Source organism: Papilio machaon, chromosome 11 (genome assembly GCF_912999745.1).
Source record: "Papilio machaon chromosome 11, ilPapMach1.1, whole genome shotgun sequence".
Lineage (NCBI taxonomy): Eukaryota > Metazoa > Arthropoda > Insecta > Lepidoptera > Papilionidae > Papilio > Papilio machaon.
In genome coordinates, this window is record NC_059996.1 from 926,615 (window position 1) to 947,089 (window position 20,475).

The 20,475-nt window shown below is 33.9% G+C and overlaps 2 protein-coding genes across 2 annotated transcripts; both read right to left on the reverse strand.

Moving 5' to 3' along the window:
- Positions 1–7,561: 7,561 nt before the first annotated feature.
- LOC106716128 (serine/threonine-protein phosphatase 6 regulatory subunit 3-B) lies at positions 7,562–17,127 on the reverse strand. Its single transcript, XM_045680079.1, has 18 exons — positions 16,956–17,127; positions 16,685–16,764; positions 16,189–16,462; positions 15,512–15,676; positions 14,846–15,047; positions 14,531–14,666; positions 14,012–14,170; positions 13,346–13,508; positions 12,427–12,691; positions 11,552–11,679; positions 11,017–11,081; positions 10,226–10,382; positions 9,493–9,525; positions 9,323–9,385; positions 8,815–8,864; positions 8,540–8,658; positions 8,221–8,409; positions 7,562–8,134 (listed from the first exon to the last, which is right to left on the reverse strand). Exons 1-18 carry the CDS (start codon positions 17,013–17,015, stop codon positions 7,803–7,805), a joined length of 2,640 nt encoding a protein of 879 aa, XP_045536035.1. The 5' UTR covers positions 17,016–17,127; the 3' UTR covers positions 7,562–7,802.
- Positions 17,128–17,520: 393 nt separating this feature from the next.
- On the reverse strand, positions 17,521–20,184 carry LOC106716138 (probable ATP-dependent RNA helicase DDX10). Its single transcript, XM_014509577.2, has 3 exons — positions 19,967–20,184; positions 17,764–19,883; positions 17,521–17,668 (listed from the first exon to the last, which is right to left on the reverse strand). The coding sequence occupies exons 1-3, from the start codon at positions 20,102–20,104 to the stop codon at positions 17,521–17,523; spliced, it is 2,406 nt and encodes an 801-aa protein (XP_014365063.2). The 5' UTR covers positions 20,105–20,184.
- Between the last annotated feature and the right edge of the window lie 291 nt (positions 20,185–20,475).

The following is a 20,475-nucleotide window of genomic DNA, read 5'->3' on the forward strand; positions in this document are numbered from 1 at the left end:
AACAGACTTTATTAAGAAAATAGATGTCAAATTATTCTGATCAATATTTTTCTTAGGTTATAGTTAATACTGTTTAATTAAAATATCTAAAATATAGTTCGTTCTTTAATATTCATATTTTTATAACGTTACCTCTTATGGTGAACCTGATATAACCTCATTTATATAAGCGTATCCTTTAATAAAAAAATAACTGTATTATTAAACATATTATGCTACGTTTGTTTTTAATTGATAATATATTCTATAATAGTTATAAAGTTTATTTCGTTAAGAATTTTAGACAACGGAGTGTTACTATTATCAGGAATATGCTTATGAAACAGATGAATATAAGTCGTAATGTTCCAATTTATAGTCTGTCTACATAGGTTGAAACTATATTATTTTCTTACAGTACCAGAATACCTGTTTTAGTAGAAAAAATATTTTCTTATCGATCTTTAGATGAATTAGCGCTGGTTAAAAATATTCCAAGATTATTTCTAGGTTATATATATTTTGACAATTAGTAGCGCGCGCACGCCGTTTTAGAGATGCACCGTGTTATATCTGGTCGCATATCAGTGTATATTAAACCTACTTAGTGCGATGGTCTTAGGAATCCGTCGTAGTTTCTAGACGGTGCTTGAATTTTCTACCTAAAGCTTTTAATAACTATTTAGGATTTATTTCTGTCTATATTCTAGACTATCTGTAAGTACTCAGGACAAAAGGAACTTGCACATAACTATCAGCGAAATGCAGGCCACACATTATGTTTGAATTATGGTTTTGAGCTTTGGTAACTTATAGAAAAACGATAGCATGGGTGTAACTAAACTGTTCAGTTATGTGGTTAAAACCTAACATGTGGCTTACAGTATCATTTATACTAGTACTACCGCTAAATAATAAGAACTCTGTATCAAGTTATTTTTGTCCTAAGCAAAATCATTGCGTAACGAATTGTCTCACATGTTCCATGCTGTACAGTATAGGATTATCTAAGCAGATTTCCATGACAAATAGGTGTTATTAAAGATCCAAGAGATTTATAATAGATTTTGTTTCGTAAATTTTGTCAAACATCTAACCATATTATTTTGTGACAGATGTTTGTTAAATGTATTTTAAACGCAACATAAATTAACGGTTTTCATTGATAATTTAGGTAAAATTAGCAGAATTTTTTTTTTTTACTTGTGAATTTTAATGGGTGATAATTGTACGAATTTTTGCGCATTACATACCTAATCTGCAGATCTATAAAGTAAGGTAAAAACACTATCTTTTAGGTCTCTCAAATTTTCAACAGAATCAGATAAATTTAGCATTTCTGTTTAACGTTACTCGTTGTCAGAGGTGTAGACAAAGTGACAGTCACAGACAGTAAGTTTCCAAAGGTGGGACATCTGAATATCCTTCGCATGCACTTTGAAAACATCTTAGATCTAAGTATCTTCGATCAGGTGTTCAGTAATGTGTAACTCATGGTAACGCTAGCGAAATAAATCTCTTACTAGGTACATAGCACATTTTGGAGTGTAAATCGAATGTTGTCTAAATTCTCAAGGTCACCAGTCTTCTAGTTATTACAAAGTGACTTAGCCATCTTCCCTTTGCGCGCTAACGGTTATTTTGGAAATTATGGGACTAAATTAATATAAGGTCTGTAAATAAACAAAACTTGTGGCAAATTATTACATGTTAATCATCAACCGTAGTTTCTTTTAAAATTAATTTCTACGGATTTGATCGATGGTCTCTTTTTTAATGATCAGAAATCGAAGAAATATATAAAGAGCTACTCTTATACATATTGTATATAAAGGATGCTGTTAAATTATATTATTTAGTTACGTAGTTGATTACAGTCATTATATATAAATGAATTATAAAAATATGAAAATAAAACTATATCGAAAATGTAACGACTTTTATTTCAAAACATCTAGGAATCTTTGTAGATTTAGAAAACCAGCTTTAGACTCTTATCTTCAGGTAGCGTGAATTGAAACGCAAATTTATTGAGCAACTTTTTTAATAAAACTTTTTAACTATGATATAATAAATACAATAGAATACATTATATACGAGCATTTATTATGTCTCGGGCGCGTCGGACGCAACAGTAAACAGGAGAGTAAATTGAAGAAATTATCCCTAATTCAAAGGGATTGTAACTTGGTGTTCAATATTTAGAGTTGTGCTTCATCGACGTCGCCCGGAAGGCACAGTTCTCGTTGACAGACCGTCACCGCCACTAATCTGCCGAGTCGTTATATATACAAGTATAAAGACTCATTCACAATAAATTCGCAAACTGTCACTCCCAGCACTGATGGCAAAACTCTAGCTTGTAATCTCTCCAAATGTTTCATCATCATCATCAGCTCTCTAAACTGACCCACCTAGGAGCTCGGAGCCATTAGGGGTGATTAGACCTGCATATTACAAGTGCTAACCCTCTGAATCCCCGACGTATTTATCTTCTTCTCTCACCATAATAATTTTGGCGATTCAAAAATTCATGTTCCTTAGTTGCGCTTATATTGTGAACGTGTCTTTATGGCGGAAAAAAATAATTTTTAAAGCGAACCAACGACTTCCAACTACTAGTAACATGCCAGTTCGGTTGATAAAAATTGGTTGGAGTCTGAGCATAAAAAATTCATTGTACATCTGCCGCAAGTCATTCGCTCATAGTATTTATAAAGAACATGTTTAATAAAGTTTTTCCGCCTTTATGAGAACGGATCGAATGAATGACTTCAGCTGTAGTAACTATCCAATTGATCTAAAATCGCTTTAAAGCAATAAAATCAGATCGTTCACTAAGTAATCGTTCAGTTCCGCTCTAATTCATTCTCTACACACGACATTCATCAAATAAAATTGCCAAAATGTACACAATTATATTTGTAAAGATTACACATAAAAACGTCGGAACAACGTTTTGTACGCATTAACCATGTGACCATTGCGGCATCAATATTATTACGTACTGTTCACATAACTGACTATACATGGACAGGCTATAAGCGATGCTGTTTTGTGCCTATTTCAGTTCCGCCACTTTGGCTTTGACGGTAATGCTTGGTGGTAATGTTAAGGAGTCGCTTTTAAGTCCATGCTGTCACCTGTCCATATCTATGGAGGTCAATGGTTAATGATTATACAAAATATGTTCCGACTACATTTAGCATCAAACTGCATCGGCTAAGTCTAATGCCATAGGTAAGTATACAAAAAATAGGAATGGCGTAACACCTAGTTACTGTTATGTTAAATCTACGGCCAGTTCTAAGGCCACGACACGTGACGGCGCGGATGTGTGTACACAATTAAAAGAACCATCTCAAATAAACCAGCTATTTTAAATTTATATTACAAATATAAATCAAAAAGATCTTTTATCTTGATTTTAATTAAGATAACATTTAGATTTCATACCGTTAAAATCACATTAATGCTATCACTTTAGTGAACAAAACGAGTAATAAACACTAGGCACTTATTTTTTCATTACTTCAAAGGAAACAAACAATACAATAAAATATAAATTCTCTGAAATACTAGAAACAATGAAACTTTAGAAAGTATTGGTTTATATTAAAACAGAACATTTTCTTTACCGATAATGCCGTTTGGTTTCACAACCGCGCCGCGCATGTTTCATTGCTAAGGCGATACAAAACGTCAAGGACGGCGCAATCGTCTTAGGATCGATCGAAAAACTTGTATCACATAATTATATACAAATGTAAACTCATAAACGATCCCATCAAAGTCACATTACTTTCACAGACTTCGGTAATATTCGCTAACAAAATCCCTAAATATATAAAAATTCATTTTTGTTTATTTCATTATAAAATTCCATACCGATTATCAGGCAAAGAATTTTCAACCTTGTGCAATAATCGGACGGTTAAAAGTCCTTTACTCGGTACCAGACTCAAATGTAACATGTATTATATAATGGGAAATAAAAATCAAAGAGTGACTGACTTAGTTACTAAGAAATATGAAGTGACATCAAAGGCAACCAATTTCGCTAGATAGCGATTTCATACGATCCAATTTTTTTTTTTTAATACTAGTTTTTAAATAACATTTACCACAAATTCTATGAGACGTTTGTTAGAAATACTGTAGAGTACGTTAATGAAAAGATCAAAATTAAATCGATTTAATATCAACATTGTCGTCTTTAAAAACATATCAAAATACTCCTGCTCATGAAACATTAATGACAACATTAAAAAATATCTTATATGCTGTCGCACCAAACAATAATATTACATTAATTGTTAAACAGCATTAAGTTTGTTACATAACGATCGATATATGATTACATAATAATATGCGACTTATATAATATACTACACAATTAAATATATACACCGAACAAAGTGACGGACAACACAGCAATGTCTCAATGCGCCTACTTCTATGTACAATCGCGCACAAGCGATACAGAGCGATTTAGCACCTTTCTAAGGCGACTTGCAATGTGAACACTTTAAAACTATAATAGAATTCCCAATTTCAAATAGACATACAGAACAAAGACATTCAACATTATTAAACAATAGATGGGACAACTAACTAACATTCTTGCTTGACACGCCCACACATTAAAAGTGACAGTTGTGTCCGCCATATTAGAATGTTCCGAATGTCCACTCTATAACTGTTTTATTTAAATCACTTTGATATAAATACAATTAAATCTGGATGAATGATGAAGTGTCGCATGTGTCACATCGCAGTCACATTTCGCTAATAACAGCTAGTGACAAAGATAAACAGCTAGATCAAAGTGTGAGTTCACATTGTGTAAACTTTCACATGACACTTCATGTTTGTATGCGAATTCACGGTTAGGAAGTGACGCTTTATATCAAACTTACGATGGAATTAACATAATGCAAACATAGATCAGCAACATTATATTTTTAAGATTTAGGTTATATTAAAATTAAAGAAACTAGAAGGATTTAAGTCTTAAAAAATGATGAAATGATATGAATTCATAATACGATCAAAGTCCTATTGATAAAATATTTCATTAAACTGATTTTTAAAAACAATTTCATAAACATCCTTATTATTATGGAAAATATGATATGATAAGTAAATGAACAATAATCATTGTATGAAATAACTTTCCTTCGCTTACGAAAACTTTATAAATAAAAGCTTTCGAAATACGGATATTGTGGTAAAAAGAAACTTTGCTTTGCACATCATTTTGATGTAATTTGTTCGAGAAAGAATTGGATTGTAACATAAATTTGAAATAGGCTGGAGTCATTAAGACACAAGCCCTAAGGGAAAAAAGGCGAACTTAAATTAGAATAAAACTGAATTGGAACAAAGTCAAATGAGCTTTTGTTAACAATCATGAAAACATTCAAACATTTCTTATTATCCACATCAAACACAATCAAACTAAATCTATGAATGATATTTCAAACATATGTACCGAGAGACATGGCCGATCTTGCCTTAGATATGTCTTGTGATATATTCAGATATGAACATTGAAGGGGAAATATTGACGTATTTTAACAAAATAGTACAAGAGACGTACATGTTTTAATTGTCTCTAGTCAAAAAGAAGTACATTGTATCCTCCAAAATTATCTTAACAAAATTAGCGATTTTTATACAGCTTTTGATATAGTCTATAACAATATCTATTTAAGATTTAAGCAAAGAAAAAAGAAACTCACACAGGGCATATGCCTCTTGGTTTCCACGCTTAAATATATATAGTAGTTCCGTTTCTAGTATTTCCATTTCAGGATCTCATCTGAACATCAATCAGTATACCTCAAGGGACTCATTTAGGTCCCATACATTGTAATTTTCATTTAAAAAATTATAAACCTTTAAAGTACATTGCGTGGAACTTAACTGTAAGGTACGCATAAGGCTATATATTGCGACTACGCTAATTACGAACAATTGTAGATAATACATATTTATTATATACAATAAACAATGCTAATTGAAATAGGAAATGAACAAGATGACAACACTAAATACGGAATTAACACATTATTCTACACAGGCGATACACTCTACAATGAGGTAAAGTTAAATATAAAAAGTCTATTATCTTCCCTAGACTTTTAATTTGAAGATTCTAGACTAGGAAAGGTAGTGAATAGTGAAATTATTGTCGTCAAAGAATCAAACAAGACTATATAGGATATAGATAATTTTTGAAGGATAATGGATGATATTTTAACAAACAAACCTCTTTATTAGCCACTCTCCAGTTTTCAAACCCAAAAGCTTTTACGGAACATATTTATATCTTACAGACAGTACTAAAGCAATTTATTCATGACTTTTTAAATCAGGCTTGAATTCAATCTGAAATCTAGTCCAGACATTTGTAGAGTGCACACCTTTCTTAACATTACAATTGAAGCTACTTCATTTTTTGTTTAAATAACACATGCGTTGCACAATAACATCACAGAACAATATCGACCAATACAAGATTTGCATTGACTTGCAAATCATATCGTTGAGATTTATACAACAGCCACATCTAAAATAACCTGTATTTCATAAGTAATAAAGGCAAAAATGCAATAATTTTGTACAAATTTTCATTTCACAAGATAAACTCTCACAAACATATGTAGACATATGGCTTTTATTAATCTACATTTTATGAGACTGAGACTTGCAAAATTACTAGTTACTTGATTATTTCTTATTAAATTTGAAGCCTAGCAAAATTTAGCAATGCCTCGAGTTTTGTAGGCTGATTTTTGCCTCTTTCTGATAACATCCACTCAATATTTAAGTTTTAACTATAACTATATGAATACTTGTTTAATATTCTTTTATACATATATTAGCTAACTACAATAAGTATATTACGTAAAAAAATAATAATGGAAGAATGTTTAAACATTTCAAATGTTAGGAAACACAAATCGGATATTCAAAATATACCAAAACTCATTTGATAACTTAAAATGAAAGCTGATTGAATTTTATGCCGTTAAAATAGTTATACTAAAGTTTGCGAATTACAGTTAAATTTTAACCAAATAGCAGTTATTATTTGCCTTTATTGTGCAAGCCACGTAAATGAATAACTTAACATTAGAAAAATGGATTTAGTGAAAGTTGCACATGACGTAAGGTATGTCATGTTACATAATGTACATTTATAAAATAAGCTCACTTCGACTTAAATAACTTTGTTCTTTATCACACGCCAATTGGTGTCAAACAGACGGTCGTTAACTTATAATATACTGAAGGGGATTATTAACAAAGAAGTAATGGTGTCCTATCATTGGGACGTTCACCCTATTTATCATCAATTACGTATTAAAAATGATCACTATCCGTAACTTTTATTTGCTTTAATTACAAATGAACTTAGATATCGTATATTTTTCAAATTCATACACTTAGTTTAATCAATAAAAAAAATCAGATCACATGTAATTATAAATGATTTAAAGATGTAAACGTCACAATGAAATTCCAGTATAAAAATGGTAATTAACCTCAAATGAGTCTATATCCATTGGTCCTTTATATAAAAATGACTTTTGTACGTATTAGGAACAGATCGAGACAAATTTAAGAACATGGTATACTGTATATCATAAAAATGTTGTAATTTAAATTTGAAATATTAAAACCGGTAGATAATGAAAAATAATGATTACAAGTAGTTATCACAAGTACTAAAATGTGTTGGCGTCCCAAAATAGTCCGCAATCATCGCACCGCGACAGGTAATGCGCGGCGTACCGCTAACTCACCATATAAGATCATCTATCGGCAGATGGCTCCTCTCTGCTCTGCTCGGTGCTCTGCTCAGTGCTAGGCTCGGTGCTAGGCTCGGTGCTAGGCTGGGCAAGTGGCTCAGGAAGAGACTGAACTAGCTCTAGAGGCGCCACTAGTCCACCGTCCAAATGTTCATCAGGTTGCGGCATCGCACTAACAATGTCTGCAATGACGTCCGGCGTCATCGAGCTCATGGCCGTCAGCAAGTTGTTAGTCAGCTCAGCGGTGGATGCATCATCCATCGGCTTCACATTGAAATCGCCACCTAAGCTTAGCGCTTGCAGCGATTGGTCCAAACCGGTCTGACAATTCGCATCTAAAAAAATAAAGTCAAACAAAATTTAGTACTAAGTTGAAATGTACCAAGTGCATTTCTAAGACCAAATGGCAAACATTGCTTACCTGAATGTTTATTATGAGTGTCATTATAATGCCAAAATGGTGTAAAATCTTGTTGATCGAACGCATGCTGATGTTGTGAGGGCGATGTATCTCCAACAGGAGCGAACGGATCAATTGGCGTCGCGAAAACATCGCCAAAATTTGCCCATTCGGTGCCATCGGTTGCGTTATCATCAGCCGTGTCCCAAGCTAAAAATAATATCGGGAATAATCGGCGGCATTTATCCTACATATATTTATATAAACTTAGTGTCTAACCTTATTAAAGAAAAAAATAATAACAAATTCATAGTTTATTACTTGAAGTATGAGTACTTACGTGAGACATCAGCTAGTATTTCCCTGACGCGGTCAGGGTCAGCCTCACCTTCCTGCTCGTTATCATTGTCGGCATCCCCCTCTCCCTCCCCATCCCCTTCCACGGTGTCCTCCCACATACTGCACACATTCAAAAACATTACAAAAAGGTCCTTCGAGACGGATATTTTGTACAAACTTTACATAAACTAATGCTACGATAAAACCGTTATAACAATATAGAAAAAAAAAAAGAAATCTATATCTATTTCATTTGGGTAAAAAAAATGTACTCACTCATCGTCGAAACGTTGACCTGCCACTTCTAAGAAGTTCTTTTCGTTTGACTGAAAACAAATAATTTGTCTTTTAACATTTTATTTTCAACATATATTTCTACTAGCCATAGCCCGCGACACCGTCCGAAAGGTATTTAAAAAAAACTTAATAAGAAGCCTATTTTTTTCTTTCAAACTGTTTCTACATCTGTGCCAAATTTCATCAAGATCCGTTCAGCCGTTCCGGAGATACCTTCAAACAAACATCCATCTAAACCAGTGATTGTCAAACTTATTTCTTTCACAATCAATTATATTTCAGAGCCCCCCTAATTTTTCTTCAGCCCTAAAACTTAAAAACCACAATTTCATTACTTTAATTAATTTCAATGCCCCCCATTTTTGGGCCTCTTATCGCCCCCTCCTAGGTTTCGAACGCCCCCAAGGGGGCGTTATCGCCCACTTTGGGAAACACTGCTCTAAACATTCGCATTAAATAATAATAACCGAAAATTAACAAAACATACCGCATTATCACAAGCAAGTTGTACTGCTGTTATATTTTCATTAACACTGGACGCCTCATTAAACTGTAACAAATATATTATTATTTAGAAAAACTAAATTGAGAAGAAAAGATATTTAGTCATCCCAAAAGTTTATTACATTCATCATAATCAAAGTCCACCATTCTTACCTCATAGATGTTTTCTGAAGGATAGAATCCACCCTGAAAGAAATTATCATAAATTAAAAAATATTGCATTTAAAAAAAATCAATTGGGATGGAACTTATTCCTGTTAATTTAGTGCAGGGATTCCCAAACATTGTACAAGTGACCCCTTTTTTCAAAATTAATTGTTACTTCAGACCCCCCTAATTTTAAGATCAATTATTATTATTATTATTTCTTTTATATTACAAGGTGACAAACGAGGAAGAGGTCACATGAATTCGCCGAAATGGCGAAGCGACCGCTGCCCATAGGCATTCGCAATTGCAGATGCGTTGCCTACTCTCAATCAACGAAGGAGGAGACGCACAAAAATAGAATATATAACCTTCCTATGCATCTCCTCCATCAAATCCACCTCCCATTCCCATCCTTTCCATATAAGAAAAGAGTGGGTAGGGAACGTGGACTAAAATTGGATCTCCAGCACCACACTCATCAGACTGTACGCGGAATTACTTCCACTTGACGTCTGTCTTCTGTAAGGTCGTGGTATTTCACTGAGTGAGGACAATTCCTGCAACTAATGTTGTTGCTGACGTCTACCACTGTTAAAATTATTTATATTATCTTTCATTCTGACTTAGGTCAATAGAAGACAGACTGAGAATTAGCAATGCATTAAGGGTCAATAGTGACCCCCTGAATCCCTGAAATACAAAGAAATACAAAAGTATTTTGTGTGTGTGTACTAACAAGGGGAGTGTCATGTCTCTGCAGCAGAGGACGTAGTGTGATATCGCGGAAGGTGTCCCAGCGAGCAGCCACCGCGGAGTCCGAGGGCGAAGCACCCTCCAGCCGCCGCAGCGCCAACACCACGTGTCCCATATTGCCCCGTCTCACTGCACCAGCCCTAAACATATCACACAAATATAGGGACAGATAAAGAAAGGATAAGACCACTGATGTATATAAATAAAAAAGGCATCATGGTATTTTGTTCCTATTAGATTCTCGCCATTTTGGACGTGAAGATTGCAGTTGCTAGCGGTGGAGAGGTTCAATGTAATAATAGAGTTCAGTAACAGTCGGGAACTTCAACAGGTGTGTTTAAGTCGGAAAGGAAAAGCTGTTATTTCCACACAATGACCTATCCATTTTTATAAATCAACTAGCTTTTACCCGCGACTCCGTCCGCGCGGAATAAAAAATAGAAAACGGGGTAAAAATTATCCTATGTCCGTTTCCTGGTTCTAAGCTACCTGCCCACCAATTTTCAGTCAAATCGATTCATCCGTTCTTGAGTTATAAATATTGTAACTAACACGACTTTCTTTTATATAGATGTATGAGACCCTTTTTCCACTATCGCGACATTACATTGTGTAATTTCCATTTCCATAGCCAATGACGTTCCAAATGAACCCTTCAACTTTATAGACAAAAATACGTCAATTCAATAAATAAAAAAAATGCTTGAATTAAGACAAAAAATAATTTAAATTGTATATGAAATTAGTAAATGTATAAAAAAAATCAATACTCACTTTGTGTTTTCATTTTCTTCAAAGGTATCCATTAATCTAGTAAGTAGATTGCACTCATCTATTAGCTGAAAAAAACAAACATATTATATTTAAAAAAAACGTTATTAGTATAATTTCTTTAGTATTCAATTTATATTTAATTTTAAATTAATAAAAATTAAAAAAATGTCTACAATAGTTTCATTCCAGAAATTACTCAATACAAATAAAGCCTTGCATACAAACATACGGACAGAAAAATAAAATTCGTTATAGGTAAATCAAATATTAATACGAAATGTGATTTTTTTATTTCAATATTACATACAAACACACCAATTTTTGAATATATTAATAGACTAGTTGTCGCCCGTGACTCTGTCGGAGCGGAATAAAAAAAATTATAAGTATCCTATGTGTTCTTCCAGACTATGTTCTACATCTATACCAAATTTCATCAAGATCCGTGGATTGGTTCCGGAGATACCTTCAAACATCCATACATACATCCAAACATTCGCATTTATAATAATTAGTAAGTTTGTGTTATACTAACATGTTTAGCATATTTCTCTCCATAGATTCTATTTGAGAGCGCATTATGTATGAGGATGTAGACTTGTGTATGCAGGAAGTTGTTCTGATGGTAGTCGAAGAACATGTCTATCAAGACACCTGCAGTACCTGAAATACCAAAATTAAAATAAATATATATTTTTTGGAACAAAGTTCCTTATCGCGCGTTGTGAAAGGGGGCTAGACGGAAAAAATTCTTACGAAAAGTTGTCACGACACTTTTTGCTATAGTAACCATGGCAACGACGTGACAATATATAACGAAAATTCATAGAAATAAAATGTACTTCTTGTGAAGACTTAAGTTTTTTATTCATAGAATAAACATTGGTTTCTCCACTAATTAAACTTCGTTCCATCCGGGTGTCCCAACACACCTCTCAAGTTTTTTTTTTATATTTCTTTCTAAACCATAATTAAATGTGTCATTTGAGCCAACGGAGAAATTAAGTAAGCAAAGCAACAACAAAGCATTATCGATGTGTCATCATCACCTCACTGTACGTCCCCACTAAAGGTCTCAGAGTCTATCCTAAGTAAGAGGTGACTAGACCATAGTCAACCTCGCTGGCCCAGTGCAGGTTGACTTGACACATATCTTTGAATTTCTTCCCAAATATGTGCAAGTTGCATCATGATATTTTCTTTCACAATAAGAACGTCGTGTAAATCGTAAATCAAATTGGTACATGGCGGGATTCGAACCAAAAATCTGCAGATTACAAATCAAGTGCTTAACCCCTGAGCCACTGATACTCTTACTTCTTTCTTTGTGTACTTTTAGCTAAATATGTTAATTAATTATTAAGATTTTAGATTAAATTTCCTGTCTTTACTATTAGAATATAATCTTACCTAAAGTCAGTAATGCATTATGTACATCTTCAACCTCCGAGAAGGCGAGCTGGGCGATGAGCGCGGCCACGTGGACACGCGCAGCGCCCACGCCCACGCCCACGCCCACGCCCACGCCCGCGCCCACACCCTCGCCCACGCCCACGTGGCTCTCGTACTCCTCACTCTCTTTATTCTGTTCATTCATTTTTTCATCTTCACATTCTTCTACTCCTTCAGTGATTTCTTCTGGATTATCTTCTTGTTTCGGCTTTGGATTTTCAATCTGCATTTTGATATTAGTTTAAATATTATTAAATAAGTAATTTGTTATTGTATTAAGAACTTATATAAAACAACGCCTGAAAATAGTACAAATGTATAATATTAATAAAGAAAAGAAAAGAAAAATCAAAATTATTGGTTCGTTACCTTAATCTGTACATCTTTAAAAAATTTAAATTGTATGGAGATATTTTTCCTTACTTTTTCATACTAATCTTATCTTACTTATAAATGCGAATGTTTAGATGGATGTTTGTTTGAATGTATCTCCGGAATGGTTCAACAGATCTTGATGAAATTTGTCATAGATGTAGAACATAGTCTGAAAACACATAGGTTACTTACTATGTTTTATTTAAATTCTGCATGAACGGAGTCGCGGGCGTCAGTGTGGCTATATGAATAGATAGCCGTATAGCCGTTGTCCGCGACTCTGTCTGCGCAGGATTAAAAAAAAACTTAATGAGTAGCCTATGTGTTCTTCCAGAATATGTTCTACATCTGTGACAAATTTAATTAAGATCTGTTGAGCCGTTCCGGAGATATCTTCAAACAAACATCCATACATCCAAACATTAGCATTTATAATATTAGTAAGATTTGTTCGGTGTTTTATAAGTGGTTGTTTAATCAAACTGAGTGTAAGAATACAGACCGAGTTGTTGATGGTGGGCAGATGTAGATGAGCAGATGTCGGCGGACGCAGCAGGGCCTGGTGCAGCAGTGGCAGGTGGGGGGCCACCGCGCGCTGCACACTGCTGCTGGACCACGACCCCTCACCCCCACCCGCACCCCCACCACCCCCGTTGCCGTTACCACTGGAATTGTCAACAATATTGTATTTCTACCCCTTAAACGGTAGACAATCACATTTTTTATCTAATCTCAAAGGCATTATTGGAGAGTCAAAGTTCCCTTTCCTATACTTCTCCTCCCCACCAAATACGCCCCTTCCCCATCCATTCTTTATTAGAAAAGGGTAAAAATTTGAAGTGGACTGGAATTGAGCTCCTGGGGGCGTAGCACGAATTTTTTTTTAAAGTGTTTGTAGCGTTTTTGACAAAATTAGTATTAGATTTGTTTGATCGCAAAATAAAACAACAAATTTCATACAAATTTTGTCGATTGGGTCATAAATACTTAATCGCAAAATTTTATTTTAGGCCCCCTAAATACACTCATCTGAAAAAACGGGATCTACCATGTAGTTATGATATAGTCAGCCAATCAATCAGTTAGTTAATCAGTAGTCAGTCAGTCGGGCAGTCAGTCAGTTAGTTAATCGGTCAGTTAATCAGTCAATCAGTCAGTGTATACTCACGCTAGCGAGTCGTGCGGCAACAGCGCCAGCAGCAGCTGACAGCCGTTGACGACGGCGTGCCGGCGGAGAGCAGCGGGCGAGGTGAACATGCATTGCAGCACCAGACGTACGCACTCCTCGGACCGCAGGCGAGACACCAACGTCCATGATGTCAGCGGCCTGAGGAGTCAAGTATTTAATGCTTTAAAGGGAGTCACAACCACACCAACGGAAATCGGTGTCACAGTCACAAATGGCAGAAGAGCACAGTTAGTCGCTTAGTGAAAAAAAATTGTGTGTTTTGTCTAACACCTCTTCTAATTAAAAAGATCTTGCTTAGAACATAAATGCTGCGTAGAAAAAAACTTTAAATGTGGCTGAAGGAAAAATTGAAAACATTACCAAGTATACCTATTCTTCTAGTTTTCTTAGATTAGGCACACTCACAATAGAGTACTTTTTTTACTCTATTGTGAGTGTGCCTCGCAATAGAGTAAAAAAAATATTACAAGTGTCAAATATTTCTACTGTGCAACTTACTTGGCCATCGTGCCCTGAGGTGCGCAAGCGCCGAGCAGCAGGTCGCACAACAACGCCGCCGCGTTGGCTGACGCTCGCCCCGCTTCCGCTATACGTCTCTTGCTTATATTGGATTCCTCTTCTGATGACTTTATGTCTAAAGTTAGACAAAAACTTTGTCAAAACTATTAGTTTTAATTTGTCCAAATAAATGAAACAGAATTGGATCAGTCCAATGAGATTTTATCCCAATAAATGACCAAAAAATTTTCACACTAAATGATTTAAGAAAGATGTTAAAAAAACAACAAAAATTTTATAAAAACAGAATATTACCTTTCGCAGCATCATTTTCCTCTTTTCCTTCATCTTTATGGTTCATTTCCACTTTCTCGCTGGTCTCCTGTTGGCCCTTTTCAGTTTGCTCAGGCGATCTCTCCGAGCCATCGGCCATAGTAACTGGTCTTATTTCTTCAGGCTCATATGTACCACAGACTATGTGTATCAGACTCTCGAGAAACTGATTTTCTTCCAACCACTTAAATATAAAATAAAATAAGATTGTACTTATAGTAGGGTGCTATGTCACAACACAAGAATAATCTAGCCAAATAACAATTTACTGAGCTGTCAACAAGCTTATTTGAACCAGATAAGGCGCTATTATTGCAGTTAGTTCTGTCAGAAAATATATATAACCTACTTAGGCACGGAAAATGCCATAAAAGAATAAAATATAAATTGATAGAATAGTACTAGTAAGCTGTCATAATATAGGTTCAAAGAACTATTAATAATAGTATTAAATAATGGTGGAATAGTCTATAATTAAAAACAACTGTCATCACAGTTGGAAGTAGGTTCCATAGAGAAGTTATTTACTTTACCTTTTCCCAAATTTAACTCCAGACATCTATCTCAAAACATATATTTTTACACTAAAAGAGACTCTCCAAGTGACTTTTGAAATGGCAGTTAAGAAATAACATTTACTAAACTTACCTCCAAAATAATTTTATTAAAAGGATCATCAAGTCTAATAAAGTATTTGAAAATGTCCGCAATAGTTGATGTTGAAATATGTCGTAAAAGGTTTGGCAAGAAATCACGTCTTGATTTGAAAAAATCCAGAACTCTGAGGCACACAATATGGTAGAGATACCAATCCTGAAACAAATAAAAAACAACTAACTGAAACTTCGTTTCTAGGATTTATGTAAAAATATGTTACTTCTCTCAACCTCTGTATGAGAATGACTATCATTCAAAGATATATAATAAACTAGCTGTCGCCCGCGACTCCGTCCGCGCGCAGTTAAAAAAAAAATGAAAAATAGATGTTGGCCGATTCTCAGACCTACTGAACATGCTCACAAAATTTCATGAGAATCGGTCAAGCCGTTTCGGAGGAGTACGGGAACGAAAACTGTGACACGAGAATTTTATATATTAGATAAATAAATAAATAAATAAAATAAATGGAATGAAGCAATACTTGGTACTAATATGTAAAATTAAATTAAAAGTAAACAACACATCTACAACTGTAGATGTCCATTGGCAGTAGTCGCTTTATTATTTCAGAGAATTCAGGTGGCCGTACCTTTTGCCACCTTATAATAATAAGAAAAAAAAGTAGAACAATATGCTGTCTAACACAAATTATCGACATAAAATACCTGTTTAGGACTTTTCTCAAGCAACATCTCTATAGTTTTACTAAAGTATGACGCAAGTAAAGGATTTAACGGTGGGTCCTTGTTGACAAAGTCGCAGAGCCTGTTCATCTGCACTGCATCCATGGAGAGACGGTCACTCAGCATCATTAGCTGACTGGTGAGGACCTCACTTGCAATGTGCGCATGGCGATACTGGGATGCCAAGTCTACATTTTTGGGTGGCTCTTCTGTGATCAGTGTTACCAGTTCTGCTAGTATTTCTGATTTTGTTAAACTGGAATGTTAAAAATGTTCACAGTCTCTAAATCTATCGTTTAAAGTTATGATTACTTATTTTGTTGTTTAATTTGATTTGTTGTATCCTTTAAATATGTGTAAACTTTATTTTGTTATAAAAATTATAACTTTAAATGAAATGATCACATAATGATCTAGTATTCCCACTTCATTGTACAAGCATAAAGGTTAGGTCATAAATATATTAAAAGAGGCTTACAAGAGCATCAGCGCCTTATTGTCGGCCTTACATTCCTGCAGTATATCATCCGCCTCTAACACCTGAGTCAGTGTTACATTCTACAACAAAATAATGTCCATTTTAAATGCTACAAAATGTATACACACTTCACTAACACATAATTATGTATTCCAACAACACTTTTCAGCATGATAAACTTGCTATAAACACTATAACAACACCCATATTTCGATTCAAACTTATTTGTACATCCTTTCATAACCATGAATTCCTGTATAATAATACGCACCTCCTCTTTAAGGAGATTGTTTAACTCTCTAACAACGATAAAGTTTCCGCTCCAAAACATAATTAAAAGTAATAAGTACAATTTAAATTATTCTAGATCCATAGAAAACTTCGTATTGTACAAATTTTAGCGTTTCACCGATAAAAGTGCAACGATCCGTTTTCTGTCTGTCAAACAGCACCAAACTAGTGTTGCCATTTCAAAGTTTTTAAATTCTAGATTTATGAACAAACCATACCATTTCTTTAAAAAGTAATAGGTTTTGAAACAGAAAATGATTTACATAATATTTCAATTTCAGATTTTTAGCACCCCAATATTGTTTAACCTTACTTCAAAAAGCAACCAGCTACAGAGTAGCCTTAGCTCCTACAAGAGTAATACCGTCTTCTTTGATAATTTATTACTCATTGGTCGCAGGAGAAGTTAAAGGCGACATAAATAAATTGAAATACTGAGAACCCAAAAACTTTAGACACAAAGTGATGGGATGAAATAAAATAATCTTTTTTTATATTTATCATTAATTTATTTTTATGATAAATGATTAACATACATAAACAAATTATTGTGACTGCAATAATCGCATTGCAAGTGCTTCAGCTTCTTGAATAGATAAAGAACCAGATATATCTTTAAGTTTCTTTTTCTTTCTAGGGGCAACACTATCTTGTGGAATACCTTTGCTCTCAACTAGTTTATGTTTCAAAGGCCTGAAATTAAAACAAAAAGAAATATAAATCGTAGTGCACCAATTATCTTACATTACATTACAAATACACTTTGTAAAATCTGGAAGAATAGTTACCTGTGGTATTTTTCTTCTTCTGAATCACTATTGTCCTCTGTATGTGACTGATCTTCTTTCTCGCTTCCACTATCTTTTTTGCCATATATTTTATCAGGGTCTGGTAACCACGACAAATCTGGTCCATCAGACTCAGATTGTGATCCAAAGTCATCTTGTTCTTCTGCTTCTTCCTTCTTCTTGTTTTTAAGTTTACGTTTTTGCTCTTTATGTTTAGCTTTTACCTTTTCTCTAAACCTTATCTTATCATACTTGTCTTCTTCCTTTAAGACCTCTTTTGCTTTCTCTATATCTATTCCACCAACATCTTCATTGATAAACTGTTTGGCTAAGTCTGATTTAACGTCTTTCTTTTCATCTTCTATAGCCTCACCATCTTCTGTGAATTTGACTTGTGTATTTACTTTGATTTTCTTTTTCAGTAATTTTTTAGCGACTGCAGCTTTTGTTAATGGTTTCTTTTTCTTTTTAGTTATATTCTGTTCCTCTTCTTCTATTGGTGGTTTAACATCAACATTAGCTTTCTTTACTTGTAAAAATTCATCCTCTTCACTATCTGCATCATTGTGAAAATCAAATTTAGGCAACTCTTTAGTTAGTTTTTTATTTTTCTTTTCTTGTGGAATAGGCTTTTCCTCTTCATCTGAACTTTGGTCAGTGCCAGCATCATTTTCAGCTTTTGTTTTTAATTTATCAAGAACATCTTCATTTTCCGCATTATCAGATTCCTTTTTGGGTGGATTATATCCTTTTAGGTTTTTATGTAAGAATCTTATCCTTGGAGGGACTATCAAACCTAAAGATCTTGCATAAGCATCAGTATCCAGAAGATGAACATTGAATATTTCTTTATTTTTCATCAAAAATATTGATTTGACATAACTGACAAATGCTCTTTGGGCAGTTTGTTTAAGTTCAGTGTTATCTGAAAGTAATCCCTCTATTTTTCTTTGAGGAGCTACAACTTTAGACGGGTCTACTGCTATTTTATTAATGGGAATCTTACTTTTTTTAAGATCCTCAACAATTTTCTCTTCATGTGGCAGAAGCATTAAAAGACCTTCGCCTTTGCCAAAAACACCTCTTGCTGTACGTCCCGCTCTATGTATATATGTTTCAACATCTTCTGGACAGTCCATTTGAATTACCCAATTAACATGAGGAAAATCTAAGCCTCTCGAGGCCAAATCTGTAGCAAATAGAACAACATTTGACTTTCTACAAAATTCATTGTAAATTCTCTCTCTTTTTTCTTGATGTAATGTTCCATACAGAGCTAACAAGCTAACACCAGGCCTCAATTTACAAAATAAATCATATGTGTATTTCACTTGTTTACAAGTGGCCATGAAAACTAGTACTTTTTGCTTTAGATGATTTCTGATGAATGACCATAATATACCAATTTTTTCATCAATCTCACAGACAATGTAACTTTGTTGTAGGGATTCTGGGGTCACCGTTTCAGCTTGTTCGTGAGGAGCAACATAAGTGGGGAAAGATAAACTGAGTCTTGCCAAATCTTTTACAGATTTAGTTTGAGTTGCAGAGAATAATAATGTCTGTCTTTCCTGTGGTAAGTTTTCTATGATTGCATTCATGGTTGTTTCAAATCCCATATCTAAGCATCTATCAGCTTCATCTAATACAAGTATTTGGAGGTGACTACAATCAAATAAAGGGTTTTCATCCATATGTTGCAGCAGTCTGCCTGGTGTGCAGATTAGAATATTAATTTGATCCATTCTTTTTCTTTCAAACTTAAGATTTTGGCCACCTATAATCAAACCAGCTGAAAAATCATGCAAACCACCGACTTTTCTTAATGTTTCATAAATCTGGTAAGCTAATTCTCTTGTTGGTGAAATAACTAGTGCGCCAACTCCATCCAGCCGAGTCCATTTCTTACAAAACAAATTTTCTAAGATTGGTATTAAAAATGCTAATGTTTTACCGGACCCAGTTTTCGCCGCACCTAAAATATCTTTGCCCTGTAAAGCGTACCCGATGGCTTGTCGTTGTATTTCTGTTGGTGTAACATAATTGTTATCCTTTAATCCTTTTAACGTTTTTTGAGATAGTGGAAAATCTTTAAATGTTTTTATCGCATCTGGATTTATCTGTAACAAATAAATAAATTGAATTTTTATTACAAAAATATTGAATCCAATAATTATGGAATAGAAACAACGAATGATTGTACCTTATCATATTGAGCCTGCAAATATTGAATTGCTGCATCTTCTTCACTGCTTTTTTTCTTTTTAGGTTTGTACAGCTTGAATTTGTCTTTTTTAGACTTTTGCTGCATGGCTTTTTCTTCTTTTTTATTCTGTTTCATTGTTCTTTTCTCGCTTTAATGTCTATAAAATAATTTTGGATAAGCAGTATAAGCACATGTACATGACATATATATTTGACACATTGACACTGACATTGACATTAATAATGACAGCAGAACGTAATTTTTTTTAGGAAATTTTTTAATAGCTTGGCTACGTAACAATCAATCAACGAAAAGAAAACTTTTTTGGCTGTAATAAAAACTGTGTACGTAAATACAATTTTTTTCATTTCAGATTATATATTTGTATAAACTAAATGAATGCTTATTTAAATAAGAATAGCTTAATAGTGATTGGTTTAAAAAAAACAAATAGGTAGTATTGGATTAAAAGGCCACTAAACATTTGTATTCAATTTTTTAAAAAC

Coding starts and splice junctions, on each gene's coding strand:
- LOC106716128 (XM_045680079.1), bottom strand. CDS start 17,015: ATGTTTTGGAGCGGAAACTTTATCGTTGTTAGAGAGTTAAACAATCTC. Junction 11,680..12,426: donor TAATGCATTACTGACTTTAG/GTAAGATTATAT, acceptor TTGGTATTTCAG/GTACTGCAGGTGTCTTGATA. Junction 11,082..11,551: donor GAGAGAAATATGCTAAACAT/GTTAGTATAACA, acceptor TGTTTTTTTCAG/CTAATAGATGAGTGCAATCT.
- LOC106716138 (XM_014509577.2), bottom strand. CDS start 20,104: ATGAAACAGAATAAAAAAGAAGAAAAAGCCATGCAGCAAAAGTCTAAA. Junction 19,884..19,966: donor TGCAGGCTCAATATGATAAG/GTACAATCATTC, acceptor TATTTGTTACAG/ATAAATCCAGATGCGATAAA. Junction 17,669..17,763: donor GAAGAAGAAAAATACCACAG/GTAACTATTCTT, acceptor TTTTAATTTCAG/GCCTTTGAAACATAAACTAG.